The 18,535-nt window shown below is 40.9% G+C and overlaps 1 protein-coding gene and 1 long non-coding RNA gene across 2 annotated transcripts; one reads left to right on the top strand and one right to left on the bottom strand.

Moving 5' to 3' along the window:
• Nucleotides 1–1,931: 1,931 nt before the first annotated feature.
• LOC146981588 (uncharacterized) lies at nucleotides 1,932–2,250 on the top strand. The gene is made up of 2 exons (XR_015036592.1): nucleotides 1,932–2,055; nucleotides 2,091–2,250. It is a non-coding gene; the product is annotated as an uncharacterized LOC146981588 (long non-coding RNA).
• lnpep (leucyl/cystinyl aminopeptidase) lies at nucleotides 2,105–18,332 on the bottom strand. The gene is made up of 22 exons (XM_085786970.1): nucleotides 17,860–18,332; nucleotides 15,437–15,531; nucleotides 14,637–14,839; nucleotides 13,481–13,592; nucleotides 12,251–12,508; nucleotides 11,881–12,071; nucleotides 11,547–11,685; nucleotides 10,770–10,904; nucleotides 10,530–10,650; nucleotides 10,202–10,353; nucleotides 9,999–10,112; nucleotides 9,760–9,891; nucleotides 8,769–8,903; nucleotides 7,889–8,046; nucleotides 7,715–7,803; nucleotides 7,145–7,328; nucleotides 6,477–6,633; nucleotides 6,042–6,214; nucleotides 5,317–5,478; nucleotides 4,284–4,424; nucleotides 4,076–4,157; nucleotides 2,105–3,974 (listed from the first exon to the last, which is right to left on the bottom strand). The coding sequence occupies exons 1-22, from the start codon at nucleotides 17,885–17,887 to the stop codon at nucleotides 3,843–3,845; spliced, it is 3,093 nt and encodes a 1,030-aa protein (XP_085643096.1). The 5' UTR covers nucleotides 17,888–18,332; the 3' UTR covers nucleotides 2,105–3,842.
• Between the last annotated feature and the right edge of the window lie 203 nt (nucleotides 18,333–18,535).

The following is an 18,535-nucleotide window of genomic DNA, read 5'->3' as shown; positions in this document are numbered from 1 at the left end:
TCTCCAGGAAACACTCAGAAAACCCTCAACTGTAATGTGATGTAAATCCTAGTTGCCAACAGTGACAAAGACCACATACTTCATGGACATCATTAAAAACAGCACCTACACTTCTGCCAACAAACAAACTGGTTATTATGGCCCATGTGGTGTCTGTGTCCAAGCTGTGTCTGTGGGTCTCGTACAGAATCGTCTTAATTATGAGTTTGAATTACTAACTTGACTTTAATACAAAGTCCTCAGTTGTCTTTAGCCCTTCTGCACTTAAAAAAGCTTTTTTTTGGCCAAAAAAGAAAGTATGAGGGTGAAAATGCTGCCTGTGTGATGTGTTCCAGCTGTGTGGCACTCAGCCAAAACAAGTCTTCAAGGTACAAAACAGACTTACTAAACACACACACACACACACACACACACACACACACACACACACACACACACAGGGAACAGCTCATCACAGTGGACTGAATTTAAATGTGCAAAACCTGCAGTTGTTTAACATGAAAAATGTCTTGGCTGAACTTAAGGCGTTGTTGTTGTTGTTGTTGTTGTTGTTGTTGTTGTTGTTGTTTTTCAGACTTGACATAAAGTTGTGGTTTCAAGTCCTTTCAGAATATAACTACGGTACCCAGAACATCTCTCAGAGTGTAAATGAATCATTCAAATTCATTTATATCCATGTAATATCTCAAACTTCAAGAACATGAGCAAGAGCCAGAATGCAAGTTTCCACAGACCCCGGTGCTTCAGCTGAGGATCAGATGCTCTCAGTATCATCTCTATGTTTTGCAGCATGACATTCATTTATTTTTCACAGCAGACATAGATTCTTTGCATTTAAGAAACATCTAAGTTCTGCTATCACATGTGACAAATGTTCATGTTCAAACGTTTGGTTGCATTTTGTCCTTCCAAGGTGTTACTGTAATGTTGATAATGCTCTGTCTGGCTCAGAGTTAAGTCTTTAGCACACTCTTGTGGTCTTGTGGACTCTTGCAGGCGCATTGGTTTAAATAATCTTGCTGCATTTGGCACATTTTATTGATAAAAGCACAGCATCATTCAGTTTCTACCACAGTGTTTAACTCAAGGCTGTTGCTGTCTTTGTTTCTTTGTGCCTTATTTTATGTTTTTCTTCTTCTCATGTTTCAAGTCATTTTATTAGGTGGCTAAGTTTTATGGGACCAGTTTGTTTAGTTTACATGTATTTTCCACTTTCTATTATGTAAGTCTATGTGTTTCAAATCATTCCTCAAATCATTCACCATCCCTGATTCAAAACCACAAACAAAACAAATCAATCTTTTCAAAATTAGCGTAACTTCAACAGGATTTTGATGCCGATTAACTTGATCTGAACCATCACTTTTAAAGGTTTTGTTTCAACAAAAAATGTGGGAAAAAAAAAATTCAACAAGCCAACGATGTCAATTAGTGACAGAAAATCAACACAAGTCTTTTTCTTTCTGAAAACAGTGTGGGAATGTCTGGTAGACGATTATGTAAAGCCATAAAGTATAAAGTAAACATTTTCAGAAAACAACTTTATTTATATTTTGTTCACATGAAGAGCAACAGTTTTTTAAAAGCGTTTGCAGCATTTCACCCAAGTGCAAGAACAAACACAATCTGATGGGCTTTACTGCACATGGTACCCATATAATTCTCTTATCGCTGATTCAATACCTTTGACTGAACCTCGTACCTGATAAGAGTAAGAATGACATCAAAAACACCTGCATGTGAGACCCTACCACATCTGGCTTAGCATGGACCCATTATTTTCTAACAACAATATGTTGGGAAATCAGTGTGCCATTCTGTTGATAGTGCTGATCTGAACGGGATAATATTGCTCCAATTAGCCAGGATATCAAAGTATTAGATGTGTGTAATTGGCCTGTGACACAATGATGAACCACATGGGGTAAGTCAATGGAAAATACTTTGGATACACATTTAAACAACAATAAGCTCCTGGTCTGTTGTGATTCCTCACACTGTGTGGAGGCCGTAGACACAAAGGTGCCTCCTGAAGTACCCATGGTGTCATTCTGTGTGTCGTGATTTTTCGGTTTCATTAAAACCTACAGTACCCTGTGCAGACCCTGATATTAACACCCCAACAGACCACTAGGAGTCACTGGTGCAGAGATAAGCACATTGTTCCACACTATTTCCCACCTACATATAGACAAGTACCATTACTAGAGTTTGTATTCTTTTTCTGATCTTAAAAATACCTGCCAGCACTTTTTCTGTCTTTTTTTTTTTTTTTTTTACAAAAATGACACAAAGAGACTTATATGACAACCAAAAACAAGAGACACAAGCCTGATGGAGATAACCAGAAGTTCTAAATTTGATCTATTGAAGGTTGGTTATCCTGACTTTCACTGATGAGGTGAATAACTACTGTACCACTTAAATAAAGCTCAGGATAGGTGTGCAGCTGCATTTAAATAACATCTAGGAGCAAAATTTGGGGAACCATGTAACAACGCTCTTTCAATAAATAGCTAGTCTTTTCCCAGCTAAATCTTATGTATTTTTCTGGCTGATCAGTAACATCTGATTGGACAGATTAATCATGTCCAATATAAATGTTCTTCAGTACACTTTACATCCTCATTATGCACATTAGCCCTTAAAACGCGAACATTCATTAGCTAAGGACCTCCTTTTGGTGGTCTGTATCAGGAAATACAGTAAAAAGTATTTGACCAAGACTCTTGATCATTTCTATGTATACATTTCCCCTTTACACTATATATACACACAACGGAAAGCAAATCTGTAAATGTTGAAAGTCAAGGAGTTTAAACCAATACATCCAAAATTGCAGGGAAAAAGTTGTAGGACTGAGCATATTTACATTATAGATACAAGTTTACAAGCAAATGGGGTTAAAGCATGAGTCTGCACAGTGACTGCACTGCACTGCACACAAAAAAGCAATCGAAATAAAACTTGTTTATCAGAGCTAAACTGGGCTTATGACTGTTCAAAGAAAGAAAGAAAGAGAGAGAGAGAGAGAGAAAGAAAGAAAGAAAGAAAATTAGCTCCAGTGTGCGCTGCCTGCTCTCATCTAAGACACATTGGTTGATTTAAACCTGCACTGCTGTGCAGTACGCCATCTACTGTACACAGTGGGAAGGTTTTTCAGTACATTCAAGTGATGCTGACACACGTTTCAGGTTGCATGGACATTAACACGTGGCTCTACCCAGAACTTCATGACACAGCAATAAAAGGTTAGTTTCAATCTGAAAATACTAACATCTCTCAAGTACCGTATTGTCATCTTCTCGCCACTGAGGAATCCCTGACAACTGTATCTACATTTTACTCGACAGTTGAGAGAAAGTCCCGGACTCACTGAGAGTACATACATAAACACTGACATTTGACATTCTTCATACTTTCTCCTTGAAGTGGCCATTTTTACAGCTCAAACTGTTACGTGCCTGAGAGCAAGCTGAGCGAAAGAAGTGTGGGTGAAGCATGATTGTCTGCTCAGGCATGAGGTTTATATGAGAGCTGCAGATGAGAGGTTTGGTCAACAGCGTAAAGTGTGAGGAGTGTGTGTTTGCATCTGACAACTCCCTGTCAGACTCACAATCAGAGCCACCCTGAGCGAGCAAATACAACTTGGAGGACCAATCTCAGAAAATCAAACACCTTGTCCATCCAGGTAGAGGACTACCTCTGGCTTTGTTTAATACTCTGGCCTGGATAAAGGGAGTTGGGAGACACAGTCTTACAATAGTGCAAACACTGCTGTTGTCTTGACGACATGCCCCGGTTGCCTGTTAGTGGGGCGGAGACTGGATGGAGTGCCTGTATTAGAGCCATTTTTGGAGCGTAGGCAGATTTTCGTCCATCCAGCGCTGATTCAGCCTGATGGTTTCCAAAGCTTCCTGCACACTCCTCATCTGAGAGCCGCGCTCCTTCAGACTGGAGAAGAAACCTTGTACCTGCACGACACAAACATACACATTGAGATGATGACATGCAATAACACAATAAAGAGAATTCAGCAATCAGTTTATGTCTCAGAAGAAAAAATAAAACATACCTGGTCAAGGTGTGCCTGTGTGGAGAACTGGGAGGTGGCGGATTTGATGATTGTCTGAATGGCAAAGGAGCCCACAAGGAACCTATAGCAAAGAATAAGTGTGAATCAACATTGATGTCAATACATCTTTTCATTACTCTGTGAAATAATCGTACAGTAAAATGTACTCTGAGTGGCAACATGCATGAAGCTGAAGGAAAACACTTACTTCTTTATGAGTCGATCCCAATTCTCTTGTACAAAATCCCAGGCAAACAAGTGACCAGCAAAGCCGTTACACACAGTCCTGATGATCAAAGGCAGCTCCTGTGTCTGGATGATATCCCCGTTCAGGCCTGCCTTGAGAATCCTAGACACAACAAAACAAGTGCTCCGCTCAAATGCTCTTACACACATAAACAGCGCTGACAACAGCCTCACCTCATTATCATCACTCCCATACAGCACATGAATAAATCATCTGCCAAACCCTTCAATCACTGTTACAATGCAAACAGATTTCAGAACAAACATGTTATACGCCTCAAAGCAAAGCTAAACAGAAGTGTCTTTGCTTGTCTCAAAGCAACACAATTGTCATTTTCCCGTGTAACTTGTTGTTTAAAATAGAAATACACTTGTGCTCGTGGGGGTGCTGGTCTTCAAATCAGGTTCGGACAAGCGCATTGTTGACACATTGCTATCTTTAACAGCTAAAGTCTGGTCTAAAGTCAATGCAGCAGTATTTTATTGTTATTTTAAGGGCTCATTACTCTCCCAGATAGGTTCACAATGTGCATACGCTATACACTGTTACACACAAGCAGTGTACTGAAGGTGTGTTTCTGTTGTTTGTACAGTATAATTCAGGTGGACGAAGAGCCTTGTGTCTCTTGGACACAAATAAAGATCTGTAGAAAAGCATATTTTCTTACTGTCTGGTAAATTCAGAGTTTTTCCCATTCATCACCTCGTCTAAATTTGTCCTGCCACAGATTCCTAATAAGCCATAAGTGTATTCACACTTATATAATATAATAATATAAAAGAGGTCTAATGTTGTGAGCTGATTCTTTTTAGAGCTGAGAACAGCGCATCGATTTACTCAGCCCTCTCTTCCCCCTTGAGGTGCAACAGTTAAAGCCTTACTTCTCTACCAGGTCCATATTAAATTGACATGTGCGTACAGTGTGTATGTTAAACATATCATGTATGAAGAAGAGAGGATGATGATGCTTGATTGTAGCCACACACACACTTACCATACTAGACGGCGTGTGTCCTCAGTGGATGCTAGGCCCTGTAGCATTTTTCGCTTCTCTGCATCATAGGTGGCATTTACGTACATGCTGAGCAATTTCTCCCAGCCTTCATCTGACTGAGCAGCCACATTGAACACAACCTGTTGCAGATCGCCTGGGATCCTACAGAAATACATATTAAAGGAATAAATACTCAAAGACTTAAAGTATTTTACAATTGCTTCAAATCTCACTTTTACAGCTCAAATGCCAGATAGCCATTCAATCAAGTTGGAGCCGCCTCCCTCCTTACTAAAGATACCTTTTGTCTCTAAAAAGTTAAGTGTCCTATGCTGCTCACCCTGTTACTATTATGACTCTGAAACAGGGGTGTCAAACTCATTTTAGTTCAGGGGCCACATACAGCCCAATTTGATCTTGAGGTACTAAATGATAGCATAATAACCTGTAAATAACAAGAACTCTAAAATGTTCCCTTTGTTTTAGTGCAAAGTACATTATCAAGATGTTTACAGTTAACCTGAAATTTCTTGAGGAAAAATACATGTAATTTCAACAATATTATGTCTCTTCTGTCTTCTATGTAATTTTCACACTTGGCAAATTCATCCCACAGGCTGGACTGGACCTTCTGGTGGGCCGGTTCTGGCCCAGGGGCCGTAAGTTTGACATCCCCGCTCTAAAAAGTAAAGGTAAAATTAAAGTGTCTCGTGCTCTTTACATACCGTAAAGTGCTAATGGAGTTGAAGAGGGCTTTGGCTTGTTGAGTGCAGTTTCCTACATCCAGACTACAGGCCATCTCCAGCAGGGCTGAGCGCAACTCCTGCTTAGACACACTCTCTTCCTCCACCCATGTTTGTTTGTCCATCAGAGAACCAAAGTGATGCTGAATATAATTCTGTTCATTACAAGAAAAAAAACGCAGAATATTGAAATTAACATTAGGACACAGACACTAAACTCAGGTAACAAGCTCTACTTTCATGTTGCTGTGTGGCGTAAAATGCAGTTGTGTTTTATATTGACACCACCACAGATTATACAGTATGAAGACCGACTCTTATCAGCTATAAGTAAACAGTCTCTACACTGGCTGTGATGTCCTTTAATACTAAATTCATGGAGATGAGCATGTGTGTGTGTATGTGTGTGTGCAGTACCTTCATGCGGGCCACAAGGCCACTCTCCTGTCGTTTGTCAAGCAGCCTGTAGATACGATTGAGCTGTAGCAAGGCCTCTGTCACAGGAGAAGTCTCTGTTTCATTGGACATGTAGTTCAACAGGTTGAGGACCCGGTGGAAGGACACACGTCCCAGTCTGTTGGGTAAGTGGCCGAGAGGAGATGTGTAGAAGGAAAGCCAAGTGCAAGCATTAGAAAAATACTCCTTCACTTGTCTTTCTTGAAAGCAATCAGACAAAAACTGGAAAACTACAACTACTGCCTCACAGCTGTATGCTTCCACCTACTGGTCGAGTTCAAATCTGCCCAGACTTCTTTAATATAGTGAAAATGTATATAGTGTTGAATAATGGACAGAATATTATGATGCTACAGTGAAAATGGCTTTTTATGTTCTGGTGGTACAATGTCATCACTTTGTCACTTTATCCTATTAGACATTTGTGCGATTTTTTTTTTTTTTACATGAACTTTCATCATTAGATTCTAATCAGGTCATACTTGAGTAGAAGTTAATGTTTCAAATTTGAAGAAAGTCCCTAAATGTATTCCTGAGGTATTGTGGTATTAACCTGAAAGTATAATGCCTCCAGCCGAGGTGTCACCTGCACAGAGGCATAAAGAGTCTGTTTAGATTGTCTCTCATACCTGGACAGAGCAAAGATGTTGTGTATGAGCGAGGCTCGGTCCTCATGGGTAAGAATGCTGACATTGTTGGACAAAGCCTGAGTCAGAGTGTCCCAGCCCTCATCTCCATAGTGGACAATGTAGAAGCCTGTGTTTCTGTAGTTTAACTTCAACCACGTTACATTTTCTGGCAGCTTTAGAGTATCTGAAAATGCACACAAAACACACACACACACACACACACACACAGACACAAATGTATGTTTTCGGATTGCACCCAAGATTCAGGGGAGAAAGACTTGAGCTCAACAGCAAAACAATTAATGTGGATAAGTGTTGCCAAATCAACAATACAGCAGTGGAATTCAGAGTATCTTACGTGGCCTTGTTCTCACAGCTGAAGCAAAACAAAAGCTTAAAGTGGAAACTGTCATTAAACAGATGCACACAAACACAGAACTATCAACACAGAGCCAGGGCCGTGGAGGAAGTCACACAGAGCAGAGGGGATACTGACTGTATCGGTATTCTGTGTATAGAGTGTATACATTTATAATCATTTACTCTGTGGATTAAAACTTTGTGTTTTACCTGTTTTGGTCTTCAGGGTGTACAACTGTCTGCACTCTGGGGCCAAACTACAGCTGTCGTTCACAAACGTCACTGGAATATTCCACAGGCTGAAGAGAGTGCACAATGCAGTTATGTTCATGGTGTGTTTCAACCTTCCCTGCATGTGTTTGTGTTTGTGGTTGTGTAACCCACCTGGAAGTATGCGTGGCATTGTCAGTTGTGAGGAGGAAGTGCTCCTGTGTGAAGGTCACCTGATCGCCCTTCCAGCTCACGGTGACCAGTGGGAAGCCTTTCTGTGATGTCCATGAGCTCATCATTTCTGACACGTTCTGATGCGGCGAGACCCCGACCTGTGAACAGGAAGAGAAATCCAGGATCATTGTCTTCTCTGTATATAAGACAACTGTGTGACACTTTTTTTTACCTGTACTTTGAAGATTTATGGTACAGTTATTGAGTCTCAACACAACATTTACACAGGCAAAAAATAAATGGGAGCCATGTCTTTTAAATAAATAAACCAAGCCTCAAACTCTTCCTGAAATCTTACAAGCATTTGATATTTGCAAAATTCAATACTCTTGTTAATTAATTTTTTCAATACTTGCAGAGATTTCAGACTGTTAGTGTTACTCTTGTCGAATACCCTCTGATGACTCATGCCAGACTAAGCAGGTGCAAGTAAAGCATCGACAGAAGCAGCAGGGTCGAGTAATAAATTGTCAGACTGACATTAGACTGAGGGTACTTGCCTTGGTACAAGCCCTGTCCTCTAACTTTTATGTTACATTATAGCATTACATGTAACACAAGTCATTTACTGCCTTTTTATTAATAATGTAGCTCCTGGGATATTTCTTTGTGATTCTTGATTGTGTGATGACAATAACACATCCCAAATGCAGCTGGTGTCAGGGAGGTTAAATATAAGCCAGATGGTTGGCTGACAGACTGCAGGAGGGAGTTAAGGGTAAAAAGATCTAAAGCAATAAACCACTGATATGTAGTATCCAATATAAAATGGCAACAAAACACAGAAGAGCCACTGACACACACACACTCACACACACACCTCTGTTAGGCTGTTCCAGAGGTCGTTGGTGTCTGTGTTATGTCCACTGAACTGGTGTAGGTACTGAATGATACCCTTTCTGAACTGTTGATCTCCTGCCAGCGAGGCATTCAGCATCAAAAGAATGGATGCACCCTGGTAGACACAAAGGTACAAAGAATTTGTCACTGAACCCAAAACAGAGTGCTAACTACACTTACAACCAAGTATGAGGTTCAGCAGATGGATCTGGATGTTCAGTACATCAGTCAGTACGTTTACATGCAGAGCTTAATCGAGCTATGCTCAAAATTTGATTTTGGCGTCAAGTCGGACTTCTGTCCTTGTCTCAATATACATGCAACTGAGAAAATCGAATAACTGACGGGGTCCGCCCCCTCATGCGCCGTCACCTGTTGCTTCAGCGGGTTAATACGCCTCCTGTCCTGTTGACTTTTCTGTCACCTCGTAAAAAACTGAATATAAACAACTTAGTAAGCTTATTAATAAATTCTCAACTGCAGTTCCCGACCAGACGCACCAGTCTGGGCTGGATGCGCCCTGAGAATAGGATACGCGGGCTTCCTTTTTTCCTCTCTCTCTCTCTCTCTCTCTCTCTAATAAAACAATCTGGCTGGTTGCGCTGTGTGAAATGCATTGAATCTGCGCTGACGTTGTTTTTTTTTTCTTTACTTTGCGGGGTTCGGGCGGCTTCTCTGCTCTGCTTGGTGCCGTCTCTACGGTTGTGGAGCATGCGCACATGCGTTGTCCAGTTATACTCCGACTAAGGTGTATACATGACGGAGAAAATCGAATTCCAATCGCATTATCTGGGTGTCTTAATCGGAGTTCTCAACTCCGATTTCAGTCGGACTAAGGTGTTTACATGCACTTCAGTTGTCCAGTTATAGTCGGATTAAGGCAATAATTCGGTTTTTTCAAGTGTCATGTAAACGTACTGAGTGAAAGCTGTGCCTGTCTTTCTATTTACATATTATATATAAAAGTGTACCTTTTCATAGGAGACAGAGTCAAACATCTCCTCCACTTGTTCTGCTGTATTAACCTCTGTCGACACTGCGTGGGAGGAGTTTAGTGCATCTTTGTCCAAGGCTCTGAAGCGTACTGCCAGGAACAAATTGCCCTGCAAACAAGCACAAGACTTACTGCAAAGGTACAGAGTGAAGCTTACATCTTCATCTGCTTTAAAGTATGTGAGACTGAGTTCATGAGCCAGATGTGAGTGCTTACAATGTCCAGCTTGGGCAGCACTGTCTGAAGCGACGTGTACTGCATGTAAGTGGCAAAGCCTTCGTTGAGCCACAGGTCATTCCACCAGCTCATGGTTACTAAGTTTCCAAACCACTGCAACACAACATCAGATAAAAATTACAACCTGGACCATCTACATTGCCTCTGCTCCTTTTACAAACACAAAGGGAGACTAAAATTACCTGATGCGCAAGCTCATGCGCTATGACGGAGGCTACTACTTGTTTTTCCAGAGGAGAGGACTGTTTGCCCACCAGCAGGCTGGTCTCTCTGAATGTGATGAGCCCCCAGTTCTCCATGGCTCCTGCCAGGAAGTCTGGGATGGCCACCAAGTCTGTTTAAGAGAAAATGAACATGTTGGGCTGCGTCAAGAGTGGATAAAAGTAATACAAATCAACGATGGATAAAAAAAACAAAAAAAAAACAAACACATAAATTGTGTTTGTACAGTCTGTACACATAAATTGTACAGACTGTATGATGTGTGCAATAGTGTGCATGTGTACTCACCTAGCTTTTCAAGGGGGTAGTCTATTTCAAAGAACTGATTGTAGAACTCCAGCAGTTGGACTGCTGTGTCTAGAGCATAGTCAGTGTGCTCCTTCTTCTCTGGCACAGAGTACACAGACACCTAAAACAGACATACATATCACAGCCACATAATTTATTAGCAGCTACACAACCTCACTGAATAGGAAATGAGTAAATGAGAGCATGTATTGAAACAACGTAAACCTGTGTCAGACCTACATTAGTGTTTGAGACATTTCTGCTGACTGGGTCGAAATTGGCAACGACAAAGGCCACCAGGTAGGTGCTCATGTTGACGCTGGTTTTTTCAAACTCATCTTGCATGAGGCCATCAGGTTGTGGTGTTGATTTAGCCTGAAACAAACAGCATAAGTTCACCATTTAATGTTGGAAATATAACTCCATGGTACATTTTGTCAGGCATGTTGTCAGACGACTGGCATATAATACTGCTACCAAACACCAAGACACTGTCTATTAGTCTGATTGTGCTCACACTAAGAGCTTAGTGGCCACATAAATGACTCACAGGTCCACCAACACAGGAATATTAATATTTAATATAGGATGGAAGCAATGTACTGTAAATTGTGGCTAGCTAGGAGACAAACATGACATTGTTGCTACAGTTGGCAATGTGTTATCAGCCAAATGTTCGTAACATATTAAACCTGTAAACACTAAAGATCTGTGCTTCCCTAGTGATACTGAACACAGGCACTGGTGCACTCTGTTTCTTTTTTACAAGTGTTTGCTTTTTTAATGTATGTTCAGAAAGATGTTCTTTAACAGTTTAACTTGAAGTGAAAATGAAATGTATTCTACTCTTTTAAAAGTGTTTTATGCTAGTGTTTTAGTCAACTGTCAAATGTCAAAAATACTATAAATGTAAAAAAGAAAAAGAAAAAAAAGGGGGGAAATAATGTCAACCAAATAAACACACTGAAGATAGACTGTAAAAATGAGCAGATATTACAGTGCGTAATCCTACCGTACCTTTGGCATGTTGGAAAGAGTCATATAGTCTGGTTTTCTGTTGATTTTAACCAGGAAGGTGGATTTGAAAGATGGTTCATCAAAGCAAGGGAAGGCCTTTCTGGCTGCCAGTGGTTCAAACTGGGTTGCTGCTAGGACTCTGTGGACAAGAAGGAGATGAACATGATTATGCTGAAGTCAAAACTCAGATATATCCAGTAAAAACAATAAATTAACCTCCAATTTAAGTTTCTATCATTTGTTTATTTGTTTCTATTATTTGTTGTGAGTTCTTCTGCTGAAGTACATATTTTAGTTATTGTGAAGTACAGCGCAGTCAGTTAGTCAAGTGTACCTTTTCTTTCCATCTTTATCAGTATATGAGCTGTTGTAAAACCCATCATAGGTGTGTGAAAGGTTGGCAGAGTAATTCAGGGTCAAAACACAGTGCTGGCCTGCCTTCAGCTCCTCGGGGAATTTGATAGCGATCTGCTCTTTGGGTTTGTACTCCAGCACAGTCACATCCCTAGGCTCGCCATCACCCAGCTGCAAGAGACAAATTGATAACATCAACTGACAGACAAAATGTGTTCAGGCAGAAATTAAATCAGTGGATACAGGTCGGTAAGACTAGTCAGGAAGACTTTGGTGATTGACATCTAAATCATCTAAACTCTGTCATTACAGATTGTTATCTGCACACAAACAACCACTTCCAATCTTACCTTAAAGGTAGATTTGGTAATGTTGAGATTCGAACCGTGCAGCACAATCCGATTGGTGTTGTGACGCACAGCCATGTAAATAACTGTCTGGCCGGTGAAGGTCATGCTGTCAAGGTCAGGAGTCAGGGTGAGGTTGTAGCTGAGAGGAAGTATGCTCTGAGGCAGCCGGAGTTCAGCCCACGGAAACACTTCGCCATTTGTCGACAAAGGGTAGACTTGCTCCACAGGAGTGGTCTTGTTTGGCTTACGACAACCTGTCTGCAGAGGGATGGAGGGTTGGGTTGAGACAAGGAAACAGGTAAAGGGATGATTAGATGAGGAAGTCATTCATACTGTAGTCATTGTATTACCTGCAGAACACAGTACATGAGCAAGACAGTGCTACATGAGGCCAGCAGGAAAAGTGTTTTAGACCATCACTAAGCAGTCCAATCCAAGATCTGTTATCTTCACATCAAAATAGCACTTACTCTTAACAGAGCATCTTTCTCAACTGCTGAACTACAGTACTGTATTCGTCAGCACAATATCACGTACAGTGTTCATGCCAGAGGTCAGCTGCATGAATCTGACTTCACGCTTCACTAGGGCTGCAACTAACGATTATTTTCATTATCAATTATTTAAACGATTAATCGATTAGTTGTTTGGTCAATAAAATGTTAAAAAATATGAATCAGTGTTTCCCAAACTACAAGATGATGTCCTCAAATGTCTTGTTGTCCACAAGTCCACAAATGTCCACAAACCAAAGAGATATTCCCATTTCCTGTCTCTCTCGACTCTCCTGTCCATTAAAGGCAAAAAAAGGCCCAAAAATTATACTTAAAAAAATAAATACTTAAAACCGATTATTCAATTATCAAAATAGTTGACGATTAATTTAATAATAGATTGTTGTTCAATTAATTGTTGCAGCTCCACTCTTTACTTTGTTTTGAAAATATTCTTCATGAAGTTTACATTAAAATGGATATGGGATTGTTTTGGTTTAAAACCCACATTGTTAGTTAGTGTACTGCGATCCCAACTCACTGTCCTAACTGTCCATTATGCTGATCCACATATACTGCAGATAACACGGACTATGCATGACTGTTTCACACATGTTGAATAACCACAACTACCCCTTTAAGCTTGACAGAGAAATGAAACAGGAAGTATAGTCTGATAGAGATCTTGATGTTCTTGCAAACCCTGCATAAACAGAACTAGTGAACAGTTTCTTACCTTGGTAAAGGTGCATCCAGGCAGGAAGTACAGTACCATGGTCATAGAGGCCACAATCACCAGAAATAACACACATACAACCATGGTGCGGGCTGAGGGTCGTGAACATGATCTGAAATGGCAAAGAGTTTAACATCATTCATTTACAAAAGGTTGAAAGTGAGCAGCGTTCCAACGTACCTTGATTTGTACATGCTTTGGCTGTTAACTATCTGTATCATATGGAAACTGAGGCCTGAATCCATTCAGCTTAGATTGAAAATAAGACTTGAACATGGGGTAAACCATCATATAAACAGTCAACAAGATAAACTCACTAAAGACTTAATGTCATTTCGACAGTTTGAGCTTATGAGAATGACCACACAAAGTGAGAACAAGATCAACCTGTTTTCCCTTCTGTGCAGCCGAGAAGTCTGAGGAAACTCTCTGCAGCCTTATTTAATTCATCAGGTGACGTTCCAGGGTGTGTGTGTGTGTGTGTGTGTGTGTGTGTGTGTGTGTGTGTGTGTGAAAGTAGCTTGATATTTGAACACAGTTGTTGATATTAACGTGGTATTTTAACTTACACTGGCAGTTAATCATTATTCTTGTTAGTCTGAAATTACAATTAAAACTGAACAGTCTTGTTGTTACAGAGTTTTTTAGTTTTCATGCAATTAAAATTAATTTTTAGACGGCAATTGTGTAACATTGATATTACATTGATATTACACTGAGGTGCACTCTAAACTTCACATAGATTTTCTTTACTCAGAAACGGTGACCACAAAGTTTCTGATGGGACTTTCGATGTGACAGCAGTATCAGGAAATGATTCTCCACAAACCTAAGCAGGAATTGTTCACCACACCGTAACAGGCTGTTTTCTGAGTCTGTGTAAAAGCTGTTGTTATTACTTTCATCAATACGGGCTCAATAACACTCAACTTGAAGATCTGTGAAGTTTTATAGACTTGGTGATTACAAAAACAAATTAAAGTTCAATTCAACATGTATATACAACCAAAGACCACAAATCTAAATCATAAATGCTATTACATATGATAATGCATGGTTACAAATGCAGTACTTCAATGCAAAATGGCCTTGTTCACTGGGAAAAGATTGTTTATGCCAACACCTACTGCAAATAATAACCTCCTCAGTGCATTACCTGGGTGGCGCCTGTCTGGTGTATGGAGAAGAGTTGGATCTGTGAGCAGAGCTACGGTTCATGAAGGACATGCCGAGCAGACGGGCCGAAGACTCGCAGTCCTCCTCATCCTCATCCATATCGTTCTCTCCCAGGCCTCGCACAAGCAACCGTGAGCTACGGGGCTCAAACACCACCTCGTCTGGGTCCAGAGCAGGAAATGTCTGCAGAGACATGCAAAGTACAATTTGTTATTCTCCAGTTATGCTGCACAGTGTTTCCCATATGAAGTTAATAACTGGACTTGCACTTCCAAGTAAATTAATTGGCACAGAGTAACATGTCATATGTGGATGCAGTGAGGAATCTAATGGAGAGCTATTAGAACAGGAAGGGTTGGCGTTACAATTCAATATGTCTGTCTATATCAACAGAAACCGACAGCGAGTCAGTCACTGCAGCGCCAGAGAGAGAAAAATAGATGCTGTGAACATCAAAGATCTTCATCATGCAAAAATAAAGCTCTTTCTTGTTATGTTTCTTGCATGTCTAAACAAAGCAAAGATAAATAAAACAGCACACTAAGGGCTGAACTGAATGTGAAGCATCACAGGCTACCCATAAGTGTCAGCCATCTTTAAATTAACTTATCCTTGTTCAAATTGCTAGTAGTAGTACATTAAGAGATTTACGGATGAAAGTAATGGCGACAAATGGGTGGAGTGGTGTAAATATGTCCGGTAAGACATGTAATTCACTGAGCCAGGCATTCTTTTACGTGAACGAATCAATGCCTGTATGGTATGAAGTGAGTGACATACCGGAAATGCACTGGAGTCTTTGGCCAAATCTACAACATCAGGTTCTTCTTCAAACATGCTGTTCTCAATCATGTTCCTTGGGAGGTTCGCCCGCTCTACAACACACAGAGGAAGAGAAATCAGACAGAGGACTGTCAAAAGGGGAAATGAGAGAGTGTGAAGTAATCTCCAAAAAAAATCTGTACATTAATACACACACAGTTTATAAAGCACAGCAGATGAGTTTTCCAAAGAGAGCAGTGGCAGCAAGCCACTATTCAACACAAAGGATTGTTGATATCACTGAATGTGTAGGTAACATGATGCCACATTTAACAAAGAGCTGTGAGTTTGTTCAGTTTCCTGTTAACAAACCTGACTGCAGTATTTCCTGGTACTTTGACCTACATCATGGAGTGGGTTCATCTGCCTGGTGAGGAAGCTACTTTTAAGCATAGTTATTACAGTCTGTTAAGACAGAGATATTCCATTCATTAACAACAGTGTGGATAACTAGGAGTAAAAAGGAAATATAATGAATATCGCCATTGTCTGGACCAAGTCATTTGATATTGCAGTTTAAACTCTGCATTCCCACAAACTAACCTGCATTTTCAGCATCATAAGAAGAGTCACTTTGTACGAAATCCATGTGATTTTCTGGCTGCCATAAATTCTTGAAACAATCAAGAGGCATGTTCAACTTCCTAATCTAATAACAACAAAACCAGCAAAATTCTACGCAGTGCATGTCTCCCATTTTGTCCATTCATGGTTTTACAGGCTAAGAACAATGCTTTTCCAGTTTCAGTTGGTGATGGCTTTAAGTGGAAAGAACCAAAAGACAGTAAACACCTACTGAATGCACATTGTTCAGTCTCAAACACAATGACGCCAAACAAAGGTGAGCTCTAACTCCCCAAAAGGAAGACAAGAGCCGGGCAACGTAAGAGGGGAATTCAGCCTCTTGTCTGTCCTGTACAAACAGTGTTTCTGATATGACTGTATGAACTATCACTGTGCCTCTGTCTGGACCACAGTGCTGTGGTATGAATGTCTAAAAATAGGTCTGGAGCTAAGTAGTAGGTAATGTGTAATGTCCAGAAGAGGATATGATAAAAATAAGCCCCTCCAAAAAACACATCAAACTTAAATGATTGTCATATATCCGTTTCTGACAGCTGTGGGATCCTGCTGTGTCGATAGTTAACCAAGATGAAAATGGAGAGGGGGTTTATGCAGTGGTTATTATCTCTAGACTACAATGTGATCAGGTCAGCCCAGGGAAAAACCGACAACTCTTGCACTTTCGTCAAGTTTGTATGTAAACGCGGTAAGCCATGTCATCTGCTGACTGTGCTCTTCCTGTCTGCTGGGAGCTTTTATACAGCCAACCTTCGAGTCATAAATCTATAGTTAAGTATGTTTATTGAAACTTACAGGAAGGAAGCTCAGATGTCTAAACCCCATCTCTGTGGCTTTCTTGTCACTTGATTAAAATGTGACTTTGAAACACAAGCTTGGTTTCCTACTAAAATCAGCGAGCCACAAAGAAAAACATCACACACACACACACACACACACACATAAAACAAAACAGGAAGTCATACTACTGTGATTTTATCTCTGGGAAACAAATTGAATCGAAAGCAACTTGACTTGTATTTGTCTAGGATCATGTTTCGCCTCTTATCCAAGTGGCTTCGTCAGTTCGCAACGCATCGGTCTGACTAGTCCTGTGATTTTGTTATTGCTCCTTCCAGGTCGAGATAAATGTTGAGGACTATTATAGTGTGTGCACTGGCCTTTTGTTTGTTTTAATAAAGCCCTGTCCGCCCTGGGACCATTTAAAGAGGTTATGTAGCAGTTGGCTGCTGGTAGCCTGAGCTGAGCAGAGCAGAGCATGACTTATCAGCTCTCCACACCAAGACAAAAACATGGCCATTATCAAGCCAACAGGCTTACACTCAGACAGACAGACAGGGCTGCTCTGTTTATAACAAACTTAATATCAGGGACAGGCAGGCAGCGTGCTTTATTTCTGTCAGGTGTTAGTAAGCTGTTGGTAATGTGTTACGTGCTTCCTTGAGTTAAAAGTAAAAACCGAAACGATACATAAACCATCTACAACATTTTAAATGATGTGAAACGCTATCATGCGTGTATAGCACTGTGTCAATATACAGTCCGATTAAGGCAGCCGTACAAACAAACAAACAAAGACAGATATAACAAAATGAAATGAAAAAAAGCAAACTACCCAGGTACAATAATGACAGTTTTCATTGACTATTGCCAACAGTCAGAGCCAGCCAGCCTTCAACATGTGTCCTCCCCGGGCGAATGTCACTCCCAGACAGCTTGAAGCTAATGTCCCGTTAGTTATTAGCGGCCTGCTGCTGTTAGCTCGCTGCTCTACTGTACCGACCGTCTTCCGTCCTCACCTGTGCTGTTGCTGTCGAAAGGGTCCATGGTTAGCAGGGTATCTCAGTCAAAGACCCCCCTCGCGTCCAAAACAAGGGGACCTCCCGACCACCCGGTTACAGCAGCTCGACAGAAGTGGTGTTTTTCGGTGGCTATCCACGGCCAGGACCCACCGCAGGCTGTCGGACAGTAAACAGCAGCAGCAGCGGCGGCGGCGGCTCGTCCTCACTGTGCACTGACGTTAGCTACGTAGCAGCTACCAACACTTCTAACTGACTGAAAGACATGAGCTCAGATAATAACGTTAGCTGCTCTCCTCAACTTTACCGTCCATAGCTGTCCACTTAACTAACACGTGAATATGGCAGTAAAGTAATCTAAAAAATAAGATAAAATAAAAAGTGAAACCTTTCGATAGATATATGTAAACAAATCTTACTCCACTCGGCAAACTAAACGAAGCGAGCGAATGACACTTTCCTCCTTCCTCCCCACCAGTTGTTGACAACCTCCCGTCACATCGCAATGCTCGCTTCCTATTGGACGATACGGCAGGGGGCGGGGCCAAGACGCCACACGCAAGAGACGCACTTTCTTTTTACTCTACTTGTAAGGACCATATGCTGTGGTAGCTAAGGACGTCCTATTATTGGTTCGTATGGATGTCAACCTATAGACAGTCCACAGTGTCAACCC

The sequence above is a fragment of the Trachurus japonicus genome, chromosome 9, assembly GCF_045865225.1.
Source record: "Trachurus japonicus isolate A0001 chromosome 9, Traja_1.0".
NCBI classification, from domain to species: domain Eukaryota; kingdom Metazoa; phylum Chordata; class Actinopteri; order Carangiformes; family Carangidae; genus Trachurus; species Trachurus japonicus.
This window is presented reverse-complemented; position numbering and strand designations above follow the sequence as displayed.

What these genes read in the sequence shown, in the direction of transcription:
- lnpep (XM_085786970.1), bottom strand. Translation starts at nt 17,887, where the DNA reads ATGGACCCTTTCGACAGCAACAGCACAG. An exon ending in AAGACTCCAGTGCATTTCCG is followed by an intron (nt 14,840 to 15,436) that starts GTATGTCACTCA and finishes ATGTCTCTGCAG; the next exon opens with ACATTTCCTGCTCTGGACCC. An exon ending in ACTCTGTCTCCTATGAAAAG is followed by an intron (nt 8,904 to 9,759) that starts GTACACTTTTAT and finishes TGTGTCTACCAG; the next exon opens with GGTGCATCCATTCTTTTGAT.